The sequence below is a fragment of the Leopardus geoffroyi genome, chromosome D4 (assembly GCF_018350155.1).
Source record: "Leopardus geoffroyi isolate Oge1 chromosome D4, O.geoffroyi_Oge1_pat1.0, whole genome shotgun sequence".
Taxonomy (NCBI): domain Eukaryota; kingdom Metazoa; phylum Chordata; class Mammalia; order Carnivora; family Felidae; genus Leopardus; species Leopardus geoffroyi.
Genome location: NC_059342.1, coordinates 56,156,006 through 56,176,912, shown reverse-complemented (window position 1 = coordinate 56,176,912; position 20,907 = coordinate 56,156,006). Strand labels below are relative to the sequence as shown.

At 42.9% G+C, this 20,907-nt stretch overlaps 1 protein-coding gene across 1 annotated transcript in view; it reads left to right on the top strand.

Annotated features, from left to right (window-relative positions):
• Positions 1–1,534: 1,534 nt before the first annotated feature.
• Positions 1,535–20,907, top strand: part of DCAF12 (DDB1 and CUL4 associated factor 12) — a 40,046-nt gene continuing 20,673 nt past the window's right edge. Inside the window, exons 1-3 of the mRNA XM_045467845.1 lie at positions 1,535–1,561; positions 1,664–2,188; positions 3,267–3,521. Of these exons, the coding sequence (XP_045323801.1) occupies positions 2,111–2,188; positions 3,267–3,521 (333 nt within the window). The 5' untranslated portion in view covers positions 1,535–1,561; positions 1,664–2,110. The remainder of the gene's footprint in view (positions 1,562–1,663; positions 2,189–3,266; positions 3,522–20,907) is intronic.

Genomic DNA, 20,907 nt, shown 5'->3' with positions numbered 1-20,907 from the left:
AGGTACTACCATAGATTTTTTCCAAATTGTACCAATTTATGTGCCCACTAGCAATGTATGAGAGTTCCAGTTATTCTACCTCACCAATCATTGGTATCATCAGTCTTTATTTATTTTTTAAGTTTATTTATTTTGGGAGAGACAGCACAAGCAGGGGAGGGGCAGAGGGAGAGGGGGACAGAGGATCTGAAACAGGCTCTGTGGTGACAGCAGCAAGCCACCCACATGCCCCATTGTCGTCAGTCTTTTAAAAGCAACTGTGGACTTTTAAACTTCAAGGTGAATCTTTATTCCACAGAAATTGTGAGCTCTGCTGGGAGGTACATTTGGCGATAGTTCCTGGGATGTCAAAATGAAGTGCACCAACTCTGAGGATGAGCCTACAGCCTTTGACATGGGCAGAGGATACCAGGAACCAAGTGCAGCCCAGCATGAGCCTAGATTCTCAAAGGAATTCCAGACTCTTGCCCAATGGGCTCCTGGGTCACCAAGGGCATTGTGAGGCAAGACAGAACTGCAACAAGAGGCTCAAAAAGAAAGCTGAACCACTTCTGACCCATTCACCCTGTTCATGTCTCTGAAGGGATAGGCCTGACCAAGTAAGATGGGGCTGCCTTTCCCAAGGTGGCACTAGAGATTAGTGGCAGTGCCCACTTGGGATGGCAGAGGACTCTGTCTCAATCTGGTCTGTTTCGGCTTGGAAAACAAATCAAAATCTTGTAGGCAGAACCTTAGATGGGTCAACAGAGCTCCCTGGAGGTATGAAGCCTGAAGCGACCAGCAGGTAACTGGGCACTACAGCCCGAAGCCAGTCAACCCCAAGCAAGAGTATCCTGCTTCCTCAAAGGGTGTCTTTACCTGAGGAAAAGCGGAACCAGCACTCAAATTCCTACAGCATCTTCTGAAAATGGAGGCAAGGGTGATCCTGAAGAAGCCCCCTTCTCTAACTGACAAGCAAAACGGCCACTATACTCTGTAGTTCAGAATTTCACCCAATATGCCCTCATTGAGATGCAACCAGGACCCAGAGGGAGGGGCAGGCAATGGCAGTCCCCTGTTCCTGTCCTCAATTTAGGAGACATAATAAACATAAATTAAGGCGTGAGGCCTATTTCATAAAGCACAAAGACCCTGTGGCCCGCAGGTCGTGGGAGTCGAAAGGGAGGCGAGGTCGTAGCTGAGGGAAAGGTGACTGAGGAGCTGTTGCTGCTTGGGCAGGAGAGTCGGGAGAGGTGGACAGCAGGGAATCAGGAGACTGAGTGGAGAACGGAGCCTTAGGACTCCCCAGGGGTGGGAAGGCGGGCAGAGGACCAGGGAGCGGCTTGGGGTGGCTGCGCCGGGCAGGGCAGGTACTCTAAAGAAGGAAAGCCTGGGCACGCCGGCCGGACTCCACCTTACGAGGGTGGGGGAAGGAGGTCCTGCCTCCTCGCACAGAGTCCAGCCCTTGGTGCTGGAGCTCCGTTTGTGATAGGTTCGGGAAAGTGCGGCGCTCAAAAGGAGATAACCAGTGGTGGCTGCCCAGGAAAGGCGTGTGCTGGGAGGGATTCCTTCTCCGAGCCGGGTTAGTTGTCTTCACTTCCGGGTGCCTGCGGATGAGTAGGCGGGGGTCCAAGGTCAGCGGCCAGAACGCAGATTGCTTTGACCCCTGGTCTTCCACTTCCAGCGGCACTCTGACGACCGTTGGAAATGCGCGGGCGGCAGCAAAACGACAGCCGCGAATTTACCACTTGCAGACCCTAAACCCCACCCCTGAAGGCCAGGCGGCGTCTCTGTGGCGACGTGCAGCGAAGTGCGGCTGCGCAAGGGTGACGGAGCGAGGGCGAAGGGGAGGGGGTGTTTTGGTTCCAGCCGCTCGCCGTCCTTTCAGACTTGTTCGTCTGAAAGCTTCTCGTTCCTTCCTTCCCTAACCCCTTCCCTTTCCCTTTCCCTTTCCCGGCCCCGGTCCTCCCTCCCTCCTTTCCCTTCTGCCTGCCTCCCTGGGTCCGGGCCATTTTCCGGGCCAGGCGCTTTAAAGTGCGTGGCCCCGGGGCCCAGTATATGACCCGCCGTCTTGCTAACCCTCGCTACCCCCGCCCCATGTGGCTGCGGGGCCGCTGCGGCGCTGCCCACTATGGCCCGGAAAGCAGTTAGCAGGAAGCGGAAAGCGCCTGCCTCGCCAGGAGCTGGGAGCGACGCTCAGTGCCCGCAGGTGAGGGCTCAGAGGCCAGGACTCGGGTTATATCGCCGAAGCACCCAGAGGGGGATAGAGTCCTGAGATAAGGGAACCGGAACCCGGGACCAAGGTTTGTAATCAGAGGTGGGGCAAGAGCGTGGCCCAGCCAGTACGGTAAGGGCTGGGTCCCCAGGAATTCATAGGAGAGCAGAAAGGACAGAGATGAGACACTGAAAGGAAACTTGGAAACAAGGTATACTCCTCAGAAGGCCTACAGCCGGGAGTGGGGCTTGAGGGGAAACTAGAATCTTGGCTTTGGAGGAAGGGAAACCGACGTCGAGTGGAATCAGGAACAAAACCTCCCAGAAGGTATGCGGAGGGAGAGTGAAGTCCACCTCCGGGGGGTGGGGGGCAGAGATGATTGCGACCTTTATATGGGAAAGATTCTCCCTCCGGCTACCTCAAGCCCCAACATGGGGTTTTTGACTCCTGGACCGTTGTAAAAAACAGCACTTCTCAGGTATCATTCCTATACCTCCCTCTTTGAAGGAGAAGACCTTGTTGGACGCGTATTCGGACTCTGATTTCCCGTGCCTCCTACCCCGTTAGTGTTTGATTTTTCGAATTCTTCAACCGCCTGGAGCGCGGGACAGGGAGGAAGTCTTTGATAGTGCATCCCTGGAAGGTGTAGGACCCCAGTCTGGCCCTAGTTGCACTCTCCATGCTCCGCGGGGAGTACAGACTGAGAGAGAGAAGGGGACTGGGTAGAGATGCAGCCCAGGTCGGTATAGTAATTATGTGGCCCCTCATTCCCTTCCCTGTCAAGTATAGCTTTAGGGGATTTGAATCCTTCACTCCTAAAAGGCCTAGTAAACCTTTTGACCTCTTTTCTGCTTCCATTCCCTTGTCTTTCAGCCCTTGTTTCTCATAGGTTTGACTAGGAGCAGTATCTTTTCAATGTTAGAAGAATTAAATTGGACTTTTCTGTATTGAGTTACCTATTCTGTTGTATGTGAATCCTGCAGGATGAGTTCTTGGTGATTTCTCTGATACAGGAGGATCCCTCCTGAACCAAGGTAGCCAAAGCCCTAATTTCTAATGTTGCTTTACACAGTTTGGCTGGGATCACTCACTTCACAAAAGGAAAAGACTCCCCCCGGTGAAGAGATCCTTAGTGTACTACCTGAAGAACCGAGAAGTCAGGCTTCAGAATGAAACCAACTATTCTCGAGTGTTGCATGGCTATGCAGCACAGCAACTTCCCAGTCTCCTGAGGGAGAGAGAGTTTCATCTTGGAACCCTTAATAAAGTGTTTGCATCTCAGTGGCTGAATCATAGGCAAGTGGTGTGTGGCACCAAATGCAACACGGTAAGTGTCTGGGGTAAGTGAACCTTACCCTATGTCCTGCTCTAGGACCTCTCACTGCTCACTTTCCTCATCAGTTTCTTTTGGGAGGATATTGCCTTACTCTGCTTTCCATTCCCTCCTATCTGTTGATAACTTCCGCCTCTCTTTCTGTCCCTTTTGCTACTTCCTCATTTCTTTCCTGATAAATCTTCAGAGGAGCCTGTTTCTTTAGGCCTCTTGCCATATGTACAGTTGTTCCACTGCTTTTTTTGGCCTCATCTTTTTGTGTTGCTTTTTAAGTCAGAGAATGCGGAGGAAAGATTTAGGAAAGAATGATGCTCAGGGAGGGCATCATTTGGGATACATAATAGTGGAAACTTAGGTCTTACCTGCTAGACTAAAGGCATATATAAAAATATTTAAGGATGTGTGGGTGGCTCAGTCGGTTAAGTGTCCAACTTGGGCTCAAGTCATGATCTCATGGTTTGTGGGTTCGAGCCCCACATCGAGCTCTCTGGTTTCAGCAAGAAGCCTGCTTTGGATTCTCTGTTCCCCTTTCTCTGCCTCTACCCTGCTCATGCACTCACTCAACACACGTTCTCTCTCTCTCTCAAAAATAAATAATGTTAAAAAAAAAATTAACTAGCACTTGGCCCAAGATAAAGTGAGCATTACTTTTTAGGGAGTAGAATCTAAAGATGTATTTCTTTTAAGAAAGGGCAGAGAATGTGTGTTTGGTGGTATATTTCAGGATATAAATGTTTGCTCTTTGTAAAGTAGCCTCCTGAAAAGGATTCAAAAGAGAAAAATTATTATATAAGTAGGAAAGTGTTCTTACACAGAATGACTTAGAAAATAGTTATAAGTGAATGAAAGGAAAAATATGTCAGTAATCTATATAATAAGCACAATTACAGGCATAGGTAAAATAGGTCAATCCATGATTGGATATTACAATATGATTGGAACAGAAGGACACAAATAGCATGATTTCAGAGGAACGGTAAGAGACAGGGCCTGGAGGTGGGAAATGATTCCAAAGGAAGCATGAGAAAAGATGGGATGTAGGCCCAGCTGCTCTCTCTGTTTTCACCTCACCCTGAGTGATTAGACAAGTAATGTCATAATGGCTGGGTAAATTTTCCTTAGGCAGAAGCACAGATTGATTGAAAGAGAGAATATCCTTCTAGATCAAGAAAGTGTTAAGTACTAGAAGTGTTTGTTTATAAAGGACATAGGCAAAGACTTAAACAAGAGTTTTAAGGAAGGAAATAATATCTTGGAGGTTGGGGCCAAACTGACCTTTCCTCTTCTGTTGAGGGTTGCTGCTTATCATACAGAAGCCTTTCAAAACTAAGTAGTGGTGGGGCACCTGGGTGGCTCAGTCACATAAGCATCATACTGTTGATCTCAGCTCAGGTCATGATCTCAGGATTCATGGGATCGAGCCCCAGGTTAGGTTCTGGGTTGACATCATGGAGCCTGCTTGGGAGTCTCTCTCTCCGCCCCTCCCCCCCCTCCCCCCACTTGTGCACACAGGCACATGCTCCCTCTCTCTCTCAAAATAAATAAACTTAAAAAAAAAAAAACCTAAGTAGTTGTGGAAAGACAAAACTTCCTTTTCCTAGTTTCTCATGCCACCACTCATGGTTTAAGAGCACTGTCATTGTGACTTGGAGTAGAAAAAGAGTTTCCCCATTTGGAGGAATTCATTCAGCTCTCCATGTACATCATCATACTGTTTTGCCTGGCAAATGTTGCTGAATTCGGAACTAAGTTAATAATAGTCTTTTTCTTGAATTTGTTGCCTCTATTTTGAAGGTTTGAATAATGTAAAGTAATAATTTACTTTTTTTTTTTTAATTTTTATTTTTGAGAGAGACACACACAATAGTGCGAGCGGGGGAGGGGAAGAGAGCCGTGAGAGGGAGACACAGAATCTGAAGCAAGCTCCAGGCTCTGAGCTGTCAGCAGAGAGCCTGATGCGGGGCTCAAAGTCACAAATCATGAGATCACGACCTGAGCTGAAGTCACAAGTTTAACTGAGCCACCCAGGAGCCCCTAATCTACTCTTAATACCTACCTCTTTCTGACTTCCTGTGTCCTCATAACCTAAGGTGTTTAAATGAGGGCCTATTTTCTTTATATAGTTTATGTTGTTATTTGTTTAGCTTCCAGAACCGAAGCAGGGAACCAGAAACACTGCTCTTAACTTTGTGACATTTGGCAAATGATTCTCTTGTGTGCCTTTGTTTTCCCATCTATAAAATGGGAGTGGTAATATACAGTGCTGAGAATGTGGCTGTGCACATCTTGGGAAACACTAGTTAGCAATATCTTCCTTATGCAAAAATAGTAGTGGTCCGGGCAGCTGTGTGGCTCAGTGGGTGAGCACCCAACTCTTGGTTTCTTCTCAGGTTGTGATCCTGGGGTTGTGGGATCCAGCCGTGCATCAGGCTCCATGATGGACATGGAATCTGCTTGGGATTCTCTCCCTCTCTCTCTCTCTTTCTGTCTCTGTTTTTCCCTACCCCCCCCCCTTCCCCCACCCCACTTGTGAGTACACCTATCTCTAAAAAATACGTATATATATTTGTGGTGATAATGAATGCAAAGCTTTTTCCAATGCTGTTTGCATTCCTTGGGACTCCACTCAGTTTGAAAGAAAGGAAAATTAAACAATCTTTGGAAAATATGCCAAGATTTGGGGGAAGAAGAGTTTGTGTTGGATTCTCAATAGTAAGTTTTGGTGTATTGAAATTTTGCTATCAGTGAAGCAATTTAAATGTATCAAGTAGGAAAAGTATACCACAACCATTTATATCCTGAAATAACCTATTATTTAATATGTCTGCTGGTTAGAAGCTGTTTTTGTCTTGGGTACTGTTGGTATCATTAGCATTTAACTGAATATACACAAATGCTAAAAAGCCCTATCATTTCCCAGTTAACTAGCTTCAGGAAATAGTATTGAAACTTCTGCTGAGGCATTAGGTCATCCATTATGGAAAAAAACATCAGATATATTCTATGTCTTTCTGTAGCTTGATTCCTGAGGTGGGAATTCTGCTATGCTATGGGCTAACACTCAAACTAGGGGCAGTCACTTAACCCCCAGAATTCTCTGGGCCTATTAAGCATAACTACAAGAATGGTCAACGTATGTCTTAATAACATTAGTATGGTCATATATATTTTTTAAGTTTACTTATTTATCTCGAGGGAGAGAGAGAGAGTGCACATACTTGTGGGAGGGGCAGAAAGAGAGAGAATCCCAAGCAGGGCCCATGCGGTCAGCTCAGAGCCCAATGTGGAGCTCAAATTCACAAACTGCAAGATCATGACCTGAGAAGAAATCAAGACTCAGGTGTTCAACCAACTGAGCCACCCAGGTGCCCCAGTATGGTCATATTTTTTCTTTTCTTTCCTTTCCTTTCCTTTTCTTTTCTTTTCTTTTCTTTTCTTTTCTTTTCTTTTCTTTTCTTTTCTTTTCTTTCTTTCTTTCTTTCTTTCTTTCTTTCTTTCTTTCTCTTTCTTTCTTTCTTTCTTTCTTTCTATTTATTTATTTATTTATTTATTTATTTAGAGAGAGAGACAGAGCAAGTGGGGGGGTGGGGTGGTGGGGAGAGAGAATCCCAAGCAGGCTCCATGCTGTCAGCGCAGAACCCAATGTGGAGCTCTGATCTCGAAACCTCAAGATCATGACCTGAGCTGAAAGCAAGAGCCAGACGTTTAACCGGCTCAGCCACCCAGGCACCGCTGGTCTTGTTTTTTCTTTACTTAGAGAAAAAGGGGTAGTATAACCTTAATTGGAACATGGGTCTGGAAATCAGGATAGGTAGGTATATTTTCCTGGTTTAGGATTACAAAGTCAAATTGTGTACAGAGCCAGACACAAAAGCTAATTTAGAGAAGCTTATGAGGCACAAGACAGTAAGAAGTAGCAGGGATTGCAGAGAGCCAGAGAAGGCATTCTTGGCTCTAGCCAGTTTTTGCCATGCAGGATTTTTTTTTTTCTTTAAGTTTATTTATTTTGAGAGAGACAGAAACAACACAAGTGGGGGAGGAGCAGATAGAGAGGGAAAGAGAGAATCCCAAGCAGGCTCCGTGCTACCAGCACAGAGCCCAACATGGGGCTCAAACCCAGGAACTGTGAGATCATGACCCAAGCCAAACTAAGAGACTCCCAACCAACTCAGCCACCCAGGATTTTTTAATTGTTTTTTAACGTTTGTTTATTTTTGAGAGAGAGAGAGCATGAGCTGGGGAAGGACAGAGAGAGAGGCAGAATCTGAAGCAGGCTCCAGGCTCTGAGCTGCCAACACAGAGCCTGACGTGGGGCTCGAACCCATGAACCGTGAGATCATGACCTGAGCCAAAGTCAGAAGCTTAACTAACTGAGCCACTCAGGTGCCCCAAGAATTTTTTTTTTTTTTTGATGTTTATTATTTTTGAGAGAGACAGTGCAAGCAGGGGAGGGGCAGAGGGAGAGGGAGACCCAGGATCCAAAGTGGGCTCTGTGTTGATAGCAGAGAACCTGATGCACAGCTCAAACTCCCTAATGGCTCAAACTCCCGAACCGAACTGTGAGAGCATGAACTGAGCCAGACACTTAACTGAGCCACCCAGGCCCCCTGCCATGCAGGAATTTGAACCTATTGTTAATTTTTCCTTTTAAGGAGAAACTGGAAATCTGGATTTTTATGGGGAAGAGTGTTAACCATTTGTGAAGATTATCAAGAGTCTGGTGTGACAAGAGCTTTAGGTGTCTGAAAGAGAATTATGAGATTAAGGTTGGAAAGGTTCATTAGGATCAAATTATGGAAGCCATGAAGTGTCAAGTTAAGATTTTATTTGTTGGGGAGGGGAGAGACAAGACCCAAGGATTTGAAACAGGGAGTGACATGGTTGGAGTACTACTTTAAGGGAAAGTAGTTACAGGATGCTAGTGCTATACTATAAATGAGAGGTAATGAGGGCCAAAAGCAGGACAGTGGCAGGGAGAGAGTGAGAAGGAGACAGATAGAATACATCTTAAGAGGGTGAGGGGCGCCTGGGTGGCTCAGTCGGTTGAGCGTCCGACTTCAGCTCGGGTCATGATCTCGCAGTTCATGAGTTCGAGCCTCGCGTCGGGCTCTGTGCTGACAGCTCGGAGCCTGGAGCCTGGAGCCTGCTTCAGATTCTGTGTCTCCCTCTCTCTCTGCCCCTTCCCCTCTCATGCTCTGTCTCTGTCTCTCAAAAATGAATAAATGTTAAAAAAATTTTTTTTTTTTTTTAAAGGGCGAATGGGTGGCTTGATCAGCAGAGCCAGGATTTATTAATTGTTTTTTAATGTTTGTTTATTTAAAAAAAAATTTTTTTTTAATGTTTATTTATTTTTGAGACAGAGAGAGACAGAGCATGAATGTGGGAGGGTCAGAGAGAGAGGGACACACAGAATCCGAAACAGGCTCCAGGCTCTGAGCTGTCAGCACAGAGCCTGACGCGGGGCTCGAACTCACGGACCGCGAGATCATGACCCGAGCCGAAGTCGGCCGCTTAACTGACTGAGCCACCCAGGCGCCCCTATGTTTGTTTATTTTTTTTTTAATTTTTTTTTTCAACGTTTATTTATTTTTGGGACAGAGAGAGACAGAGCATGAACGGGGGAGGGGCAGAGAGAGAGGGAGACACAGAATCGGAAACAGGCTCCAGGCTCTGAGCCATCAGCCCAGAGCCTGACGCGGGGCTCGAACTCACAGACCGCGAGATCGTGACCTGGCTGAAGTCGGACGCCCAACCGACTGCGCCACCCAGGCGCCCCTGTTTGTTTATTTTTGAGAGAGAGAGAGAGCGTGAGCTGGGGAAAGACAGAGAGAAAAGCAGAATCTGAAATAGGCTCCAGGCTCTGAGCTGCCAATCTTGATCTTGGGGTTGTGAATTTGAGCCCCACGTTTGGGCATAGAACCTACCTTAAAAAATAAAAGATCTTAATGGTACCATCTGTAGATGGTTGACATGCTCAGATATAATCCAGAGGATTAAGTCAAAATTGATACTGATGTCTTGAACCTGGGTAACTAAAAGGATGGCAGGAGAAGTACTGAACAGATTTTAAGAAAAAATGAGTTTAGTTTTATATTTTCACTTAGCTGAAATTTAAAAGAGGGGTAAAGGGGAGTACCTGGGTGGCTCATTTGGTTGTATGACTGACTTTGGCTCAGGTCATGATTTCATAGTTCGTGAGTTCGAGTCCCACATCAGGCACTCCTGTCAGTGCAGAGCCTGCTTTGGATTCTTTGTCTGCCTTTCTCTCTCTGCCCCTTCCCGTACTCTCTCTCTCAAAAATAAATAAACTTTAAAAAAAAAACCAAAACCTTAAAAAAGTAATAAAAGAGGGGTAAAGATTGAAGTTAGTGATTTGGGGAATAGTCATCTATATATAAGGGATTATTGAAATTCGTGCACTACTGGGGCTCCTGGGTGGCTCAGTCGGTTAAGTGTCTGACTTCAGGTCATCATCTCACAGTTTGTGGGTTCAGGCCCCACATCAGGCTCCGTGCTGATGGCGCAGAAGCTACTTGGGATTCTCTCTCCTTCCCCTCCTCCCTCCCTCCCTCCCTCTCCCCCTTCTACACTCGCCCACTCTGTCTCTCAAAATAAATAAACTTAAAAAAAATTTGCGTACTACCATGGGAGAGAGGGTAAAGAAGACACTTTTTTTTTTTTAATGTCTGTTTATTTTGAGAAAGAGAGTGTGCATGCAAACAGGGGAGGGGCAGAGAAGGAGAGAGAGAATCCCAAGTAGGCCCCATGCTCAGGAGTTGGGGCTGCTGAATGAGGGGGCCTTGATCTCACCACTGGGAAATCATGACCTGAGCCAAAAATCAAGAGTCAGATGCTTAACCGACTGAGCCACCCAGGTGCCCCAAAAAGGCACTCTTAACTTCCATAAACCTTGCCGAAAATTGCGAAAATTTCATTATATGTGTATTTTCTGGGCATGATGTGGGGAAGGTGGTGTGGAGACAAGGCCATAGTTTTCATGAGATTTTCAAAGGGAGTATATGAGCCAAAAATGGGTAAGAGCCACTGATATTGAAAGGGTGGCTAAAGATAGAACCTTGGAGAATGTCTACATTTATGGAGCAGGAACTGCTACAAGGAGACCAGGGAGGTCAGAGGAGAACTAGGAGAGTACCAAAAAAATTCAAGAAGGGGGATATTTTGGGGCACCTGGTTGGCTCAGTCAGAAGAGCATGCAAATCTTGATCTTGGGGTCGTGAGTTCAAGCCCCACATTGGGTGCAGAGATTACTTAAATAAAAAATTTTTTAAAACAAAAAAAGGGGGTATTTTGAGAGGGGATGGTTTGAAGAGGAGGGTAGTAATGGAGTGATAATGTATGCAGAGTTTGAAGTATTTAAGACTATCAGGGACTTAGCACAGTAGATAAAATTGCTTATTGCAGTTACAGAGAACCTACACCAAAAGGAACCAAGGAGCCTCTCAGTAAGAGGGTGTTAGAAGGGACTTAGAAGACTGATTTGTGGGAAGACTTAAGGAAATGGGACTTTCCTGTGAAATTATTTTCACCCAGACACCAAGGCCTAGCTGATAGTACCAGGCTCACTCCCTACATATCAGGGCTGCTTTCTTTTTCTTACCATTTCCCAAAGTAATGGTCAAGGGTATACTGCTGACTTCCCAGATCGACTTGGTGGATCATAATGAAGCAGACAAAATGAGTTTAGGCTGCGATTTGCTGTCAGATGGGAGGAAGAAGAACTTTGAGGAGCCTAATTTTGGGGATGGGGAGGACTGGTAAGCACCAGGGTTGAGAAAATAGCTGTAATGTTTTCACTGAGTTTACATATGCAGATTCCTGAAATAAAAGCAGAATATGAGATCCAATTTGAGACACAGGAAAACAAAATATGGTGAAGTGTGGGAGTTTTGCTTTGACCAGATCTTTAATTCATGCTCCTTCATTTTACTATTTTATTTCCCCAAAAGGATTATGCCCTTTTAGAAGATACTTTTATCTTAATTTTTTACTTTTTTAAAGATTTTATTTTAAAGTAATTTTTACACCCAACATGGGGCTCAAACCTACAACTGAATGAGCCAGCCAGTTACCCCTAGAAGGTACTTATAAACGCTTGCAGAATTTCTTGGGCCCAACCAGGTGTACAGCATTCTTATCTGTATCCTCCAGTTTTGTTTCATAGGATAGTAATCTGTAAATTAGCCATTTTTAAAATGACATGGTTATTCTCTGCCTAGTAAGAAATGTTCAGATTTATTCCAGAATTAGTCTTTATGTTATTTTCAGAATATTTGACTCTTAGAGGAAGATTTTATTATTTATGTTTTATTATTTGTTTTTTGACAGAGAGAGGCAGAACATGAACAGGGAGGGGCAGAGAGAGAGAGAGACAGAGACAGAGAATCTGAGGCAGCTCCAGCCTCTGAGCTGTCAGCACAGCGCCTGACATGGGGCTCGAACTCATGAACCCCAAGATCATGACCTGAGCTGAAGTCAGACGCTTAACCCACTGAGCCACCCAGGCACCCCTAGAGGAAGACTTTAGATGTGGAAATGATAGAATTGTTATGTTGGCAAGTTCATCTGCTGGGGCACATGTGTGGAAGTGTTTCTACATGGGAAATCCTTGTGGAAATGCCTCAAATTCTAAGGTTTCATATAGAGTTAATTGATGTTAGGAGGCTTTAGGAAGAGGAACAGTAGAAATATGTTTATGCCCCTTACATGTGAAGGTGCTAGAGTTGTTTTTTTCCTGCCCTTTTCTGACTTGTCTTCATGTCTGGGAAGGCCTTTCTTGGATTAACATAGGTGTGGGACTCAGGAATCCTGTTTTGTGTAGTGCATTACAGACTGTGGATCACCTTCTGTTTGTGAGAAAATTAATGGTCAAGAATGTTAGGGCCCGACCAGCAGTCCTGTGGAGGGGTTCAAGAATTTTAGGGCAGTTTTTCTCAACAAGAATGTTGATGGTGTTTTTGATGGTTTCTTTGTTGTCTGAGACTTTATCTCATTTTTACAGAATATTTGACATTCCTGGTTTCTACTCTGTATATTCCAGCAGTGCTCCCAAAGAGGAAGCACCACCAGTGCTCCAAAGAGCACTGCACCACCAGTGCTCCAAAGAGGAAGTAATTTATAGGGTGTTCAGGAAGGATTTCCCAAAGGAGGGGGCTTCAACTAATGGGGAGGAAGCAGAGGTGTGTGTTCTGTAGCCAAATCAAGAAAGTACAAGAAATGTTGAGGGTCCCTAATAAGCCCACTTGGCTGATGGAGGGCAGAAACTATGGGGAAAGAGACTGTGACACATTCGCTGGAGGGCTGGCTAACTGAATCTCCCTTGAATAATTTTTTTTTTCCTTTGGTTCATGCTAGCCTTTTTTTTTTTTTTTTTTTTTTTCTTTTTCTAAACATTTATTTATTTTTGGGGCGCCTGGGTGGCTCAGTCGGTTAAGCGTCCGACTTCAGCTCAGGTCACGATCTCGCGGTCTGTGAGTTCGAGCCCCGCGTCGGGCTCTGGGCTGATGGCTCAGAGCCTGGAGCCTGCTTCCGGTTCTGTGTCTCCCTCTCTCTCTGCCCCCTCCCCTGTTCATGCTCTGTCTTTCTCTGTCCCAAAAATAAATAAATGTTAAAAAAAAAAAAAATTTAAACATTTATTTATTTTTGAGGGAGAGAAACAGAGTGCCAGTGGAGGAGGGTCAGAGAGAGAGGGAGACACAGAATCTGAACCAAGATCCAGGCTCTGAGCTTTTGGCACAGAGCCAGACACGGGGCTCGAACTCAACTGCGAGATCATGACCTGAGCCAAAGTCAGTTGTTCAACTGACTGAGCCACCCCAACGCCCCTCATGCTAGCCTTTAATAATGAATAATCTTGTTAATCACCTTTCTCATCTAGACAATTGAGTCACATGCAGTATGATCCCTGATATATTTAGAGCCTGTTCCTATAGCTCTATAGCCTTGGAGGATGAGGAAACCTGAGTTGCTGAGAGCAGAGGGTTTCTGGGAGGTGCCTGATAGGCCAACTACCAGAGGAAAGTTAATAATAAAACAGTCTAGAGGTGCCCAGGTGGCTTAGTTGGTTAAACGTCCAACTTTGGCTTGGGTCATGATTTCACGGTTTGTGAGTTTAAGACCCATATCGGACTCTGCGCTGGTAGGGCAGAGCCTGCTTGAGATTCTCTCTTTCTCCTCTCGCAAAATAAATAAATAAACTAAAATAATAATAATAGGGCAGTCTAGTTATTTCAGTTGGTTCCTACTTTCCTTGAACCCTTCCAAAGCTTGTCCTCCCCACCCCCAAGGCCAATCACTTGAACGGCTGTCATATCACCAAAGGAATAAAAAAGCTCCATGAGCTAAGCATGACTTCCTTTGTCAGTTTACTTGTTTTAAAAAATTTTTTTTAATGTTTTTATTTATTTTTGAGACAGAGAGAGAGAGAGCATGAGTGGGGCGGGGCAGAAAGAGAGGGAGACACAGAATCCAAAGCAGGCTCCAGGCTCTGAGCTGTCAGCACAGAGCTTGAGGCAGGGCTCGAACTCACGGACTGTGAGATCATGACCTGAGCTGAAGTCAGACCCTTAACTGACTGAGCCACCCAGGCGCCCCCAGTTTACTGGTTTTAAATTGATGCATATTTGATTTCTGATACTTAGACCTTTGTTTCTCAGGCATGACCCAGAAACCAGCTGCATCACAGTCACTTGAGGTGTGTGCTGAAAATGTAGTTTCCTTGTCCCTGCTCCAGTATGGATTCAGGATTTCCCTCAATGAAACCTAGGAATTGACATTTTATTAGTATTTTTTAAAATTTATTTACATCTAGGGGCGCCTGGGTGGCGCAGTCGGTTAAGCGTCCGACTTCAGCCAGGTCACGATCTCGCGGTCCGGGAGTTCGAGCCCCGCGTCAGGCTCTGGGCTGATGGCTCAGAGCCTGGAGCCTGTTTCCGATTCTGTGTCTCCCTCTCTCTCTGCCCCTCCCCTGTTCATGCTCTGTCTCTCTCTGTCCCAAAAATAAATAAACGTTGAAAAAAAAAATTTAAAAAAAAAAAATTATTTACATCTATTTATTTATTTTCAAGTTCATTTATTTTTTCTCAGTACTCTCCACACTCAGTGTGAGGCTCAAACTCATGACCCCGAATTCAAGAGTTGCATACTCTTCCGACTGAGCCAACCAGGTGCTTCTATTTTTTTTTTTTTTTTTTTTTTTAAGTAATCTCTATACCCAGCATGGGGCTTGAACTCATAACCCTGAGATCAAGAGTCATATGCTCTACCAACTGAGCCAGCCAGGTACCAGAGGAATTGGCATTTTAAACAAGCTCTCAGGCAGTTGTTACGTGAATCACTGGATTAGACTTTATGCTATGTAGCAATAATTTTTTTGCTACCTTATTAAATCTAGATCAGTTGTTTGAATCCTCCCTGTATTTTCTAAACTATGTTCAGGACGTAAGTGGGACATTATAGTTGATGGATCTGGAAGAATGTCCTTGTAGGCATCTTGGTTAATATCTGTTCAGCAGCCAGTAGGGTATAATTAGATGTTATTTCTGCACTTTGAGGAAGCCCTTGACAAATGGTTATTTTTCTTTTCTTTTTCAATTATTATTTTTCTGATTTGCCTGTTCCTGATCTCAGTTACAGATAAAACAAGATATTTGCCCATTATTTTTTCAAGTCAGATCTTAGCTTAGGACATTAGTTTCCAAGTTTTTGGTCTCTTTTCTAGCAGATTAATATGTAAATATATGTCAGAATATCCACATTTGTTTGTTTTTTGTTTTTTTTTTAAGATTTTATTTTTAAGTAATCTCTATACCCAACTTGGGGCTCAAACTCAACCCCAAGATCAAGAGTCTCCAGCTCTTTTGACTGAGCCAGAATATCCACATTTATACCAACAAATTTGATGATGTCATTTTGTATTGCATATTTAGATTCAAAGATTTGTGGGTTGAGTGTGGGCTCCGTTTCTTATTAACTTTGTGCCTATGGACAAGCTCAAATACCTTCTCTTAAGCCTTTCTTCTCTGACCTTTAAAATAAATGGAGAAAGTAGTACCTGCCTAGCAGAGTCAGGAACAGAATTAAATAAAATGTTATTCAGCACAGTGCCTAAAACATGTGTTTAGTAAATTGTTGATGTAATTAATGGTGGCAGTGAAGAAGAAGTGGCAGTAGTGATTTGTTGGTCCTAGACCTTAGGTTTATTTTTGGCCAGGTTCGGGTGTGCTTAAGGTAAATAGCATTTCTGTACCCTGTAAATGGCTTCTTTCTGTATGGTAGTTACATCCCAAGTAGCTTAGACATTTTAAAATAATTCATCTAGGGCCACCTGGCTGGCTCAGTCAGTGGAGCATGCCACTCTTCATCCCAAGGTTGTGGGTTCGAGCCCATGTTGGGTGTAGAGATTACTTGAAAATAAAATCTTGAAAGAAAGTATCATCTAAAAATAAATAGATAAATAAATAATCCCTATTGTATTTATTATATTTATATAATAATTTATGTAAGGAAGTACAATTAGGAAATTATATTTAATTTCATTATAGAAGGAATACAGATAAAAGCAAAATATTTTTCTGTGTACAAATTAATACCTAGTTCTGATAAGGATGTGGTGAAACAGGTACATATATACGTTGCCACTGAAACCCTTTTTTGACAGCAATTTGGCATTATATTTCAAAAGTCTGGTACATATTAATTATTGAATGAAGAGCCTAAAAATATCATACCCTTTGACCTAATATTTTCAGACTAGGGAATTTATCCATAGAAAGAGAAGTCTTTTTTAATGATATAATCATTGCAAGCTATTTTATCTAAATATTAACAAAAAGAGAATACTTGAATAATTTATGGTAAATCACATCTGCATGATATTATGCAGAAATTAACATAATTATGAAGACTAATAACATGCAAAGCATTTGATATGTTAAATGTAATGAGATACAAAATTCTATCTGTGCTTATTATAGCTGTACACAATTATGCATTGACAAATGAAAAAACAGATTTGAAAAGAGAGGGGGCACCTGGCTGGCTCAGTTGGTGGAGTGTGTAACTCTTGATCTCAGTGTCATGAGCTTGAGCCCCATGTTGGCATAGAGATTACTTGATAAAAATAAAAAGAGGATTCTGAGTGATCTTTCTTGGATTTTTTTTACTTCCGTTATTGTTGATAAAATATTGTTAATAAACTTATTTTTTTTTAATATTACTTTAGCTAGATGAATCTTCTTTTTTCTTAGTCTAAAACAATGGTGGAAGTGGCCTTGTTCATTGCTTGTCTTGTTTACTGACAAAAATTCAGCATAGTTATGTATTATATATCTTTTCTGGGGAGAGGAAGTAAAATACAGTGGTAGGATATATAGCAAAAGGAGTTTCCTTTTTGAGTCACATAAGGATTTTTTTTGAACTCAAAATAACATCTAGAGAGAAATCTTCCTTCTGAGTGGGCAAATACACAACCATATTGTCCTTAAGACTTGGTACTATAATGCTCAGAAAGTAAAAGTGAAAGAAATAGGACTATGCAGTCATATCATTGTTTTAACACTGTTATTATTGAAAGCTTATAATTTTTTAATATACCAGATAAGTAATATGTAACTATAATCTCTCTACTTTCCAGTAGTTTAGAGATAAGTCTCCCTGTTAATTCTGAATAGATGGCTTTATAACTAATTAGAAATGCTGTAGAGGAAGAAAAAGCTGAGAATAGAGTTGATTTCAGGGTTGTGAGTTTGAGCCCCGCATTAGGTGTAGAGATTACTTAAAAATAAATCCATAAAAAAAAATTTAAAAAGAATACACTTCCAATAAATGACTCTTTAAAAAAATCAGTTTATTGAACTTGTTAGATATAAAATTTGCAAAGAATTATGTCACTTAATTCAAGGATAATTATAAATCCTAGTATGTCCTCCTTCCACAAAAATCATGATTCTAGTGGGAAAATACCAGAATTCAGGATCCCATAGGAAGTACCATTGCTAATTTTAGCAAGTCAGCCCATAGTCACCTTTTGAAGGAACAGTTTATAGTCACAATTCAGAGAGTAAGAGGTCTTGGCATAGCATAGGAGCCTGGATTTAGATACAAGGATGTTCATTGCAGTGTTTTATACTACTGAAAATTTGAACACAGCATAAATGTTTAATAATAGGAGATGCAGGGTGCCTGCTAGCTCAGTTGGAAGAGCATGATTACTTAAAAGAAATCTTTAAAAAATAATAGGAAATACATTCAGTAAATGCTAGTATACACATACGGTGAACTACCTTATAGGCATTAAGAAATATGTAGAACTTGGGGCGCCTGGGTGGCGCAGTCGGTTGAGCGTCCGACTTCAGCCAGGTCACGATCTCGCGGTCCGGGAGTTCGAGCCCCGCGTCGGGCTCTGGGCTGATGGCTCAGAGCCTGGAGCCTGTTTCCGATTCTGTGTCTCCCTCTCTCTCTGCCCCTCCCCCGTTCGTGCTCTGTCTCTCTCTGTCCCAAAAATAAATAAACGTTGAAAAAAAAAAAATTAAAAAAAAAAAAAAAAAATGTAGAACTATATCAACTAATTTGGAAAGCTGTTACTGCTGTATTAAATAAAACTATATAATATAATATGTGACATCACATTTTACAAATAAAGAAATATACGTAGGCATGTGACTGAGTGTGTAGTAAAGGGCCTGAAAGAAGATACAGAGAGTGAGTGATAGGATTGTGGTGGTTTTTATATCCTAATACGTGCTTTTCTGTGTTTTATAAATTTAGGATGCATTATTTTTGTAACTGGGATCCAAAATGTCCTATTTATTTATTTATTTATAACTTTTACTTATTTTGGGAGAGAGCATGAGTAGGAGAAGAGCAGAGAGAGAGAATTCCAAGCAGGCCCACACTGTCAGTGTCAAGCCCAGTGTGGGGCTCGTACTCACATACCATGAGATGATGACCTGAGCTGAAACCAAGGATCAAAAGCTTAACCGACTGAGCCACCCAGCCTCCCCAGTCCTTTTACTTTAAATAACCACATGATCTCTCCTTTAATATACTTGGAATTAAAACAATGACCTGGGCTTTCTGGTGTCACAACTCTTCTAGGTCCTGAACAGTCTGAAATATTTGTAGCTATGGAGTCTTGATATTGTTCAAGCAGCATATTGAGCTCAGCTGTATCCCCAACCTCCTGTGCAGCAGGATGCAGGTGGGCAGGGAACTGGCTTTTACAGGTGGGCTAGACAGAATGCCTGATTTTCCTGGTCATCGTTGGAGTCTTGAATACAACTCATTATCTTGATCCTTTTCTTATATTGTGCAAGTCATATGTGTTTGTTGAGAAAAAAATTAAGGTAACTGGGACTATGTTTTTTATTTATTTATTTATTTATTTATTTATTTATTTATTTATTTATGTTAATGTTTTATTTATTTTTGAGAGCCAGAGACAGACAGAGTGTGAGTGGGGAGGGGCAGAGAGAGGGAGACCCAGAATCTAAAGCAGGCTCCAGGCTCTGAGCTGTCAGCACAGAGCCCGATGTGGGGCTCAAACCCACAAACTGTGAGATCATGACCTGAGCCAAATTCTGACGTTTAACCAAGGAGCCACCCAGGTGCCCCATGTTTTTATTTATTTTGAGAGAAAAGAAGAGAACAAATCTCAAGGATCATGGGGCTCAATCCCAGGTCCACGAGATCATCATCTGAGCCGATATCAAGAGTCTGAGCTTAGGGGCGCCTGGGTTGCTCAGTCGGTTGAGCGTCTGACTTCGGCTCAGGTCATGATCTCACAGTCCGTGAATTCGAGCCCCACGTTGAGCTCTGTGCTGACAGCTCAGAGCCTGGAGCCTGTTTCAGATTCTGTGTCTCCATCTCTCTCTGAACCTCCCCCATTCATGCTCTCTCTCTCTGTCTCAAAAATCAATAAAGGTTAAAAAAAAAAAAGAGTCTGAGCCAACTGAGCCACTCAGGTGCCCCAGGAATTATGTTTTTAAAAGCTTATTCATTTAGGTGCCTGGCTGGGTCACTCAGTAGAGCATGCACCTTCATCTCAGGGTTGTAAGTTTGAGCCCCACGTTAGGTATAGAGATTACTTAAAAATAAGATTTTTTTTTAAGCTTATTTATTTTATACCATAGCATGAACAGCTTTCCATGTTAATAAATATTCTCTACTCTGTCTTTTTTTTTTTCTTTTTTTTAAGTAAACTCTACCCCCAGCAAGGGGCTTGAACTCATGAACCCAAGGTCAGTAATCACATACTCTACTGACTGAGCCAGGCCCATTCTTAAAAGCTGTATAACAGTCCACTGTGTGGCTATACCCAATCCCCTGTGGTGTCTCACTATTTAAAAATTTATTTTTATGTATTTATTTTTAAAAGATTTTATTTTATGGGGCGCCTGGGTGGCGCAGTCGGTTAAGCGTCCGACTTCAGCCAGGTCACGATCTCGCGGTCCGTGAGTTCGAGCCCCGCGTCGGGCTCTGGGCTGATGGCTCAGAGCCTGGAGCCTGTTTCCGATTCTGTGTCTCCCTCTCTCTCTGCCCCTCCCCCGTTCATGCTCTGTCTCTCTCTGTCCCCCCAAAAAATAAATAAACGTTGAAAAAAAAAAAAAATTAAAAAAAAAAAAAAAAAAGATTTTATTTTAGGAGCACCTGGGTGGCTCTGTTGATCGTCCGACTCTTAGTTTCGGTTCAGGTCATGATCTTGTGGTTTGTGGGTTTGAGCGCTGTGTTGGACTCCTCACTGACAGTGCAGAGCCTGACTGGGATTCTCTCTCTCTCTCTCTCCTCTTTCTGCCCCGCCCCTGCTTGCATTTGCACACATGCTCTTTCTCTCTCAAAATAAATGAATTAAAAAAAAAAAAAATACTTAAAAAAAAAAAGATTTTATTTTTTAAGTAATTTCTATACCCCATATAGAGCTTGAACTCTCAACCCTAAGATCAAGAGTTATATGTTCCACCAACTGAGCCAGCCCGGTATCCCAAAATTAATACATTTTAGTTAAAACTATTCACCAATCATTATTTCCTTAGCATAAGTTCTTAAAATTGAAATTATAGGCTTTACGTGTGTTGAAATTTTTGGTACATATTGTCTGACCATTTTCTGTTGATCTTCTTGGTCTTGGCTCTCTCCTTTGCTCCTACTCATTTTCTTGGTTTGGAATAGGAATGGATTCTTTGATTTTGTTTGTCTTCCATTTACCCAACTTTCAGCAGACTTAGGCTGTCCAGTTGGCTTTTTCTGAATGACTCAGTATAATTTATCTTGATATCTGTGTAATCTATGTGGATTTGTTTTTCTTTATCCATTAGGCTCCAGCTAAAACACTTCAGAATTTTAGAAATTTTGTGAGCCCCTTCAT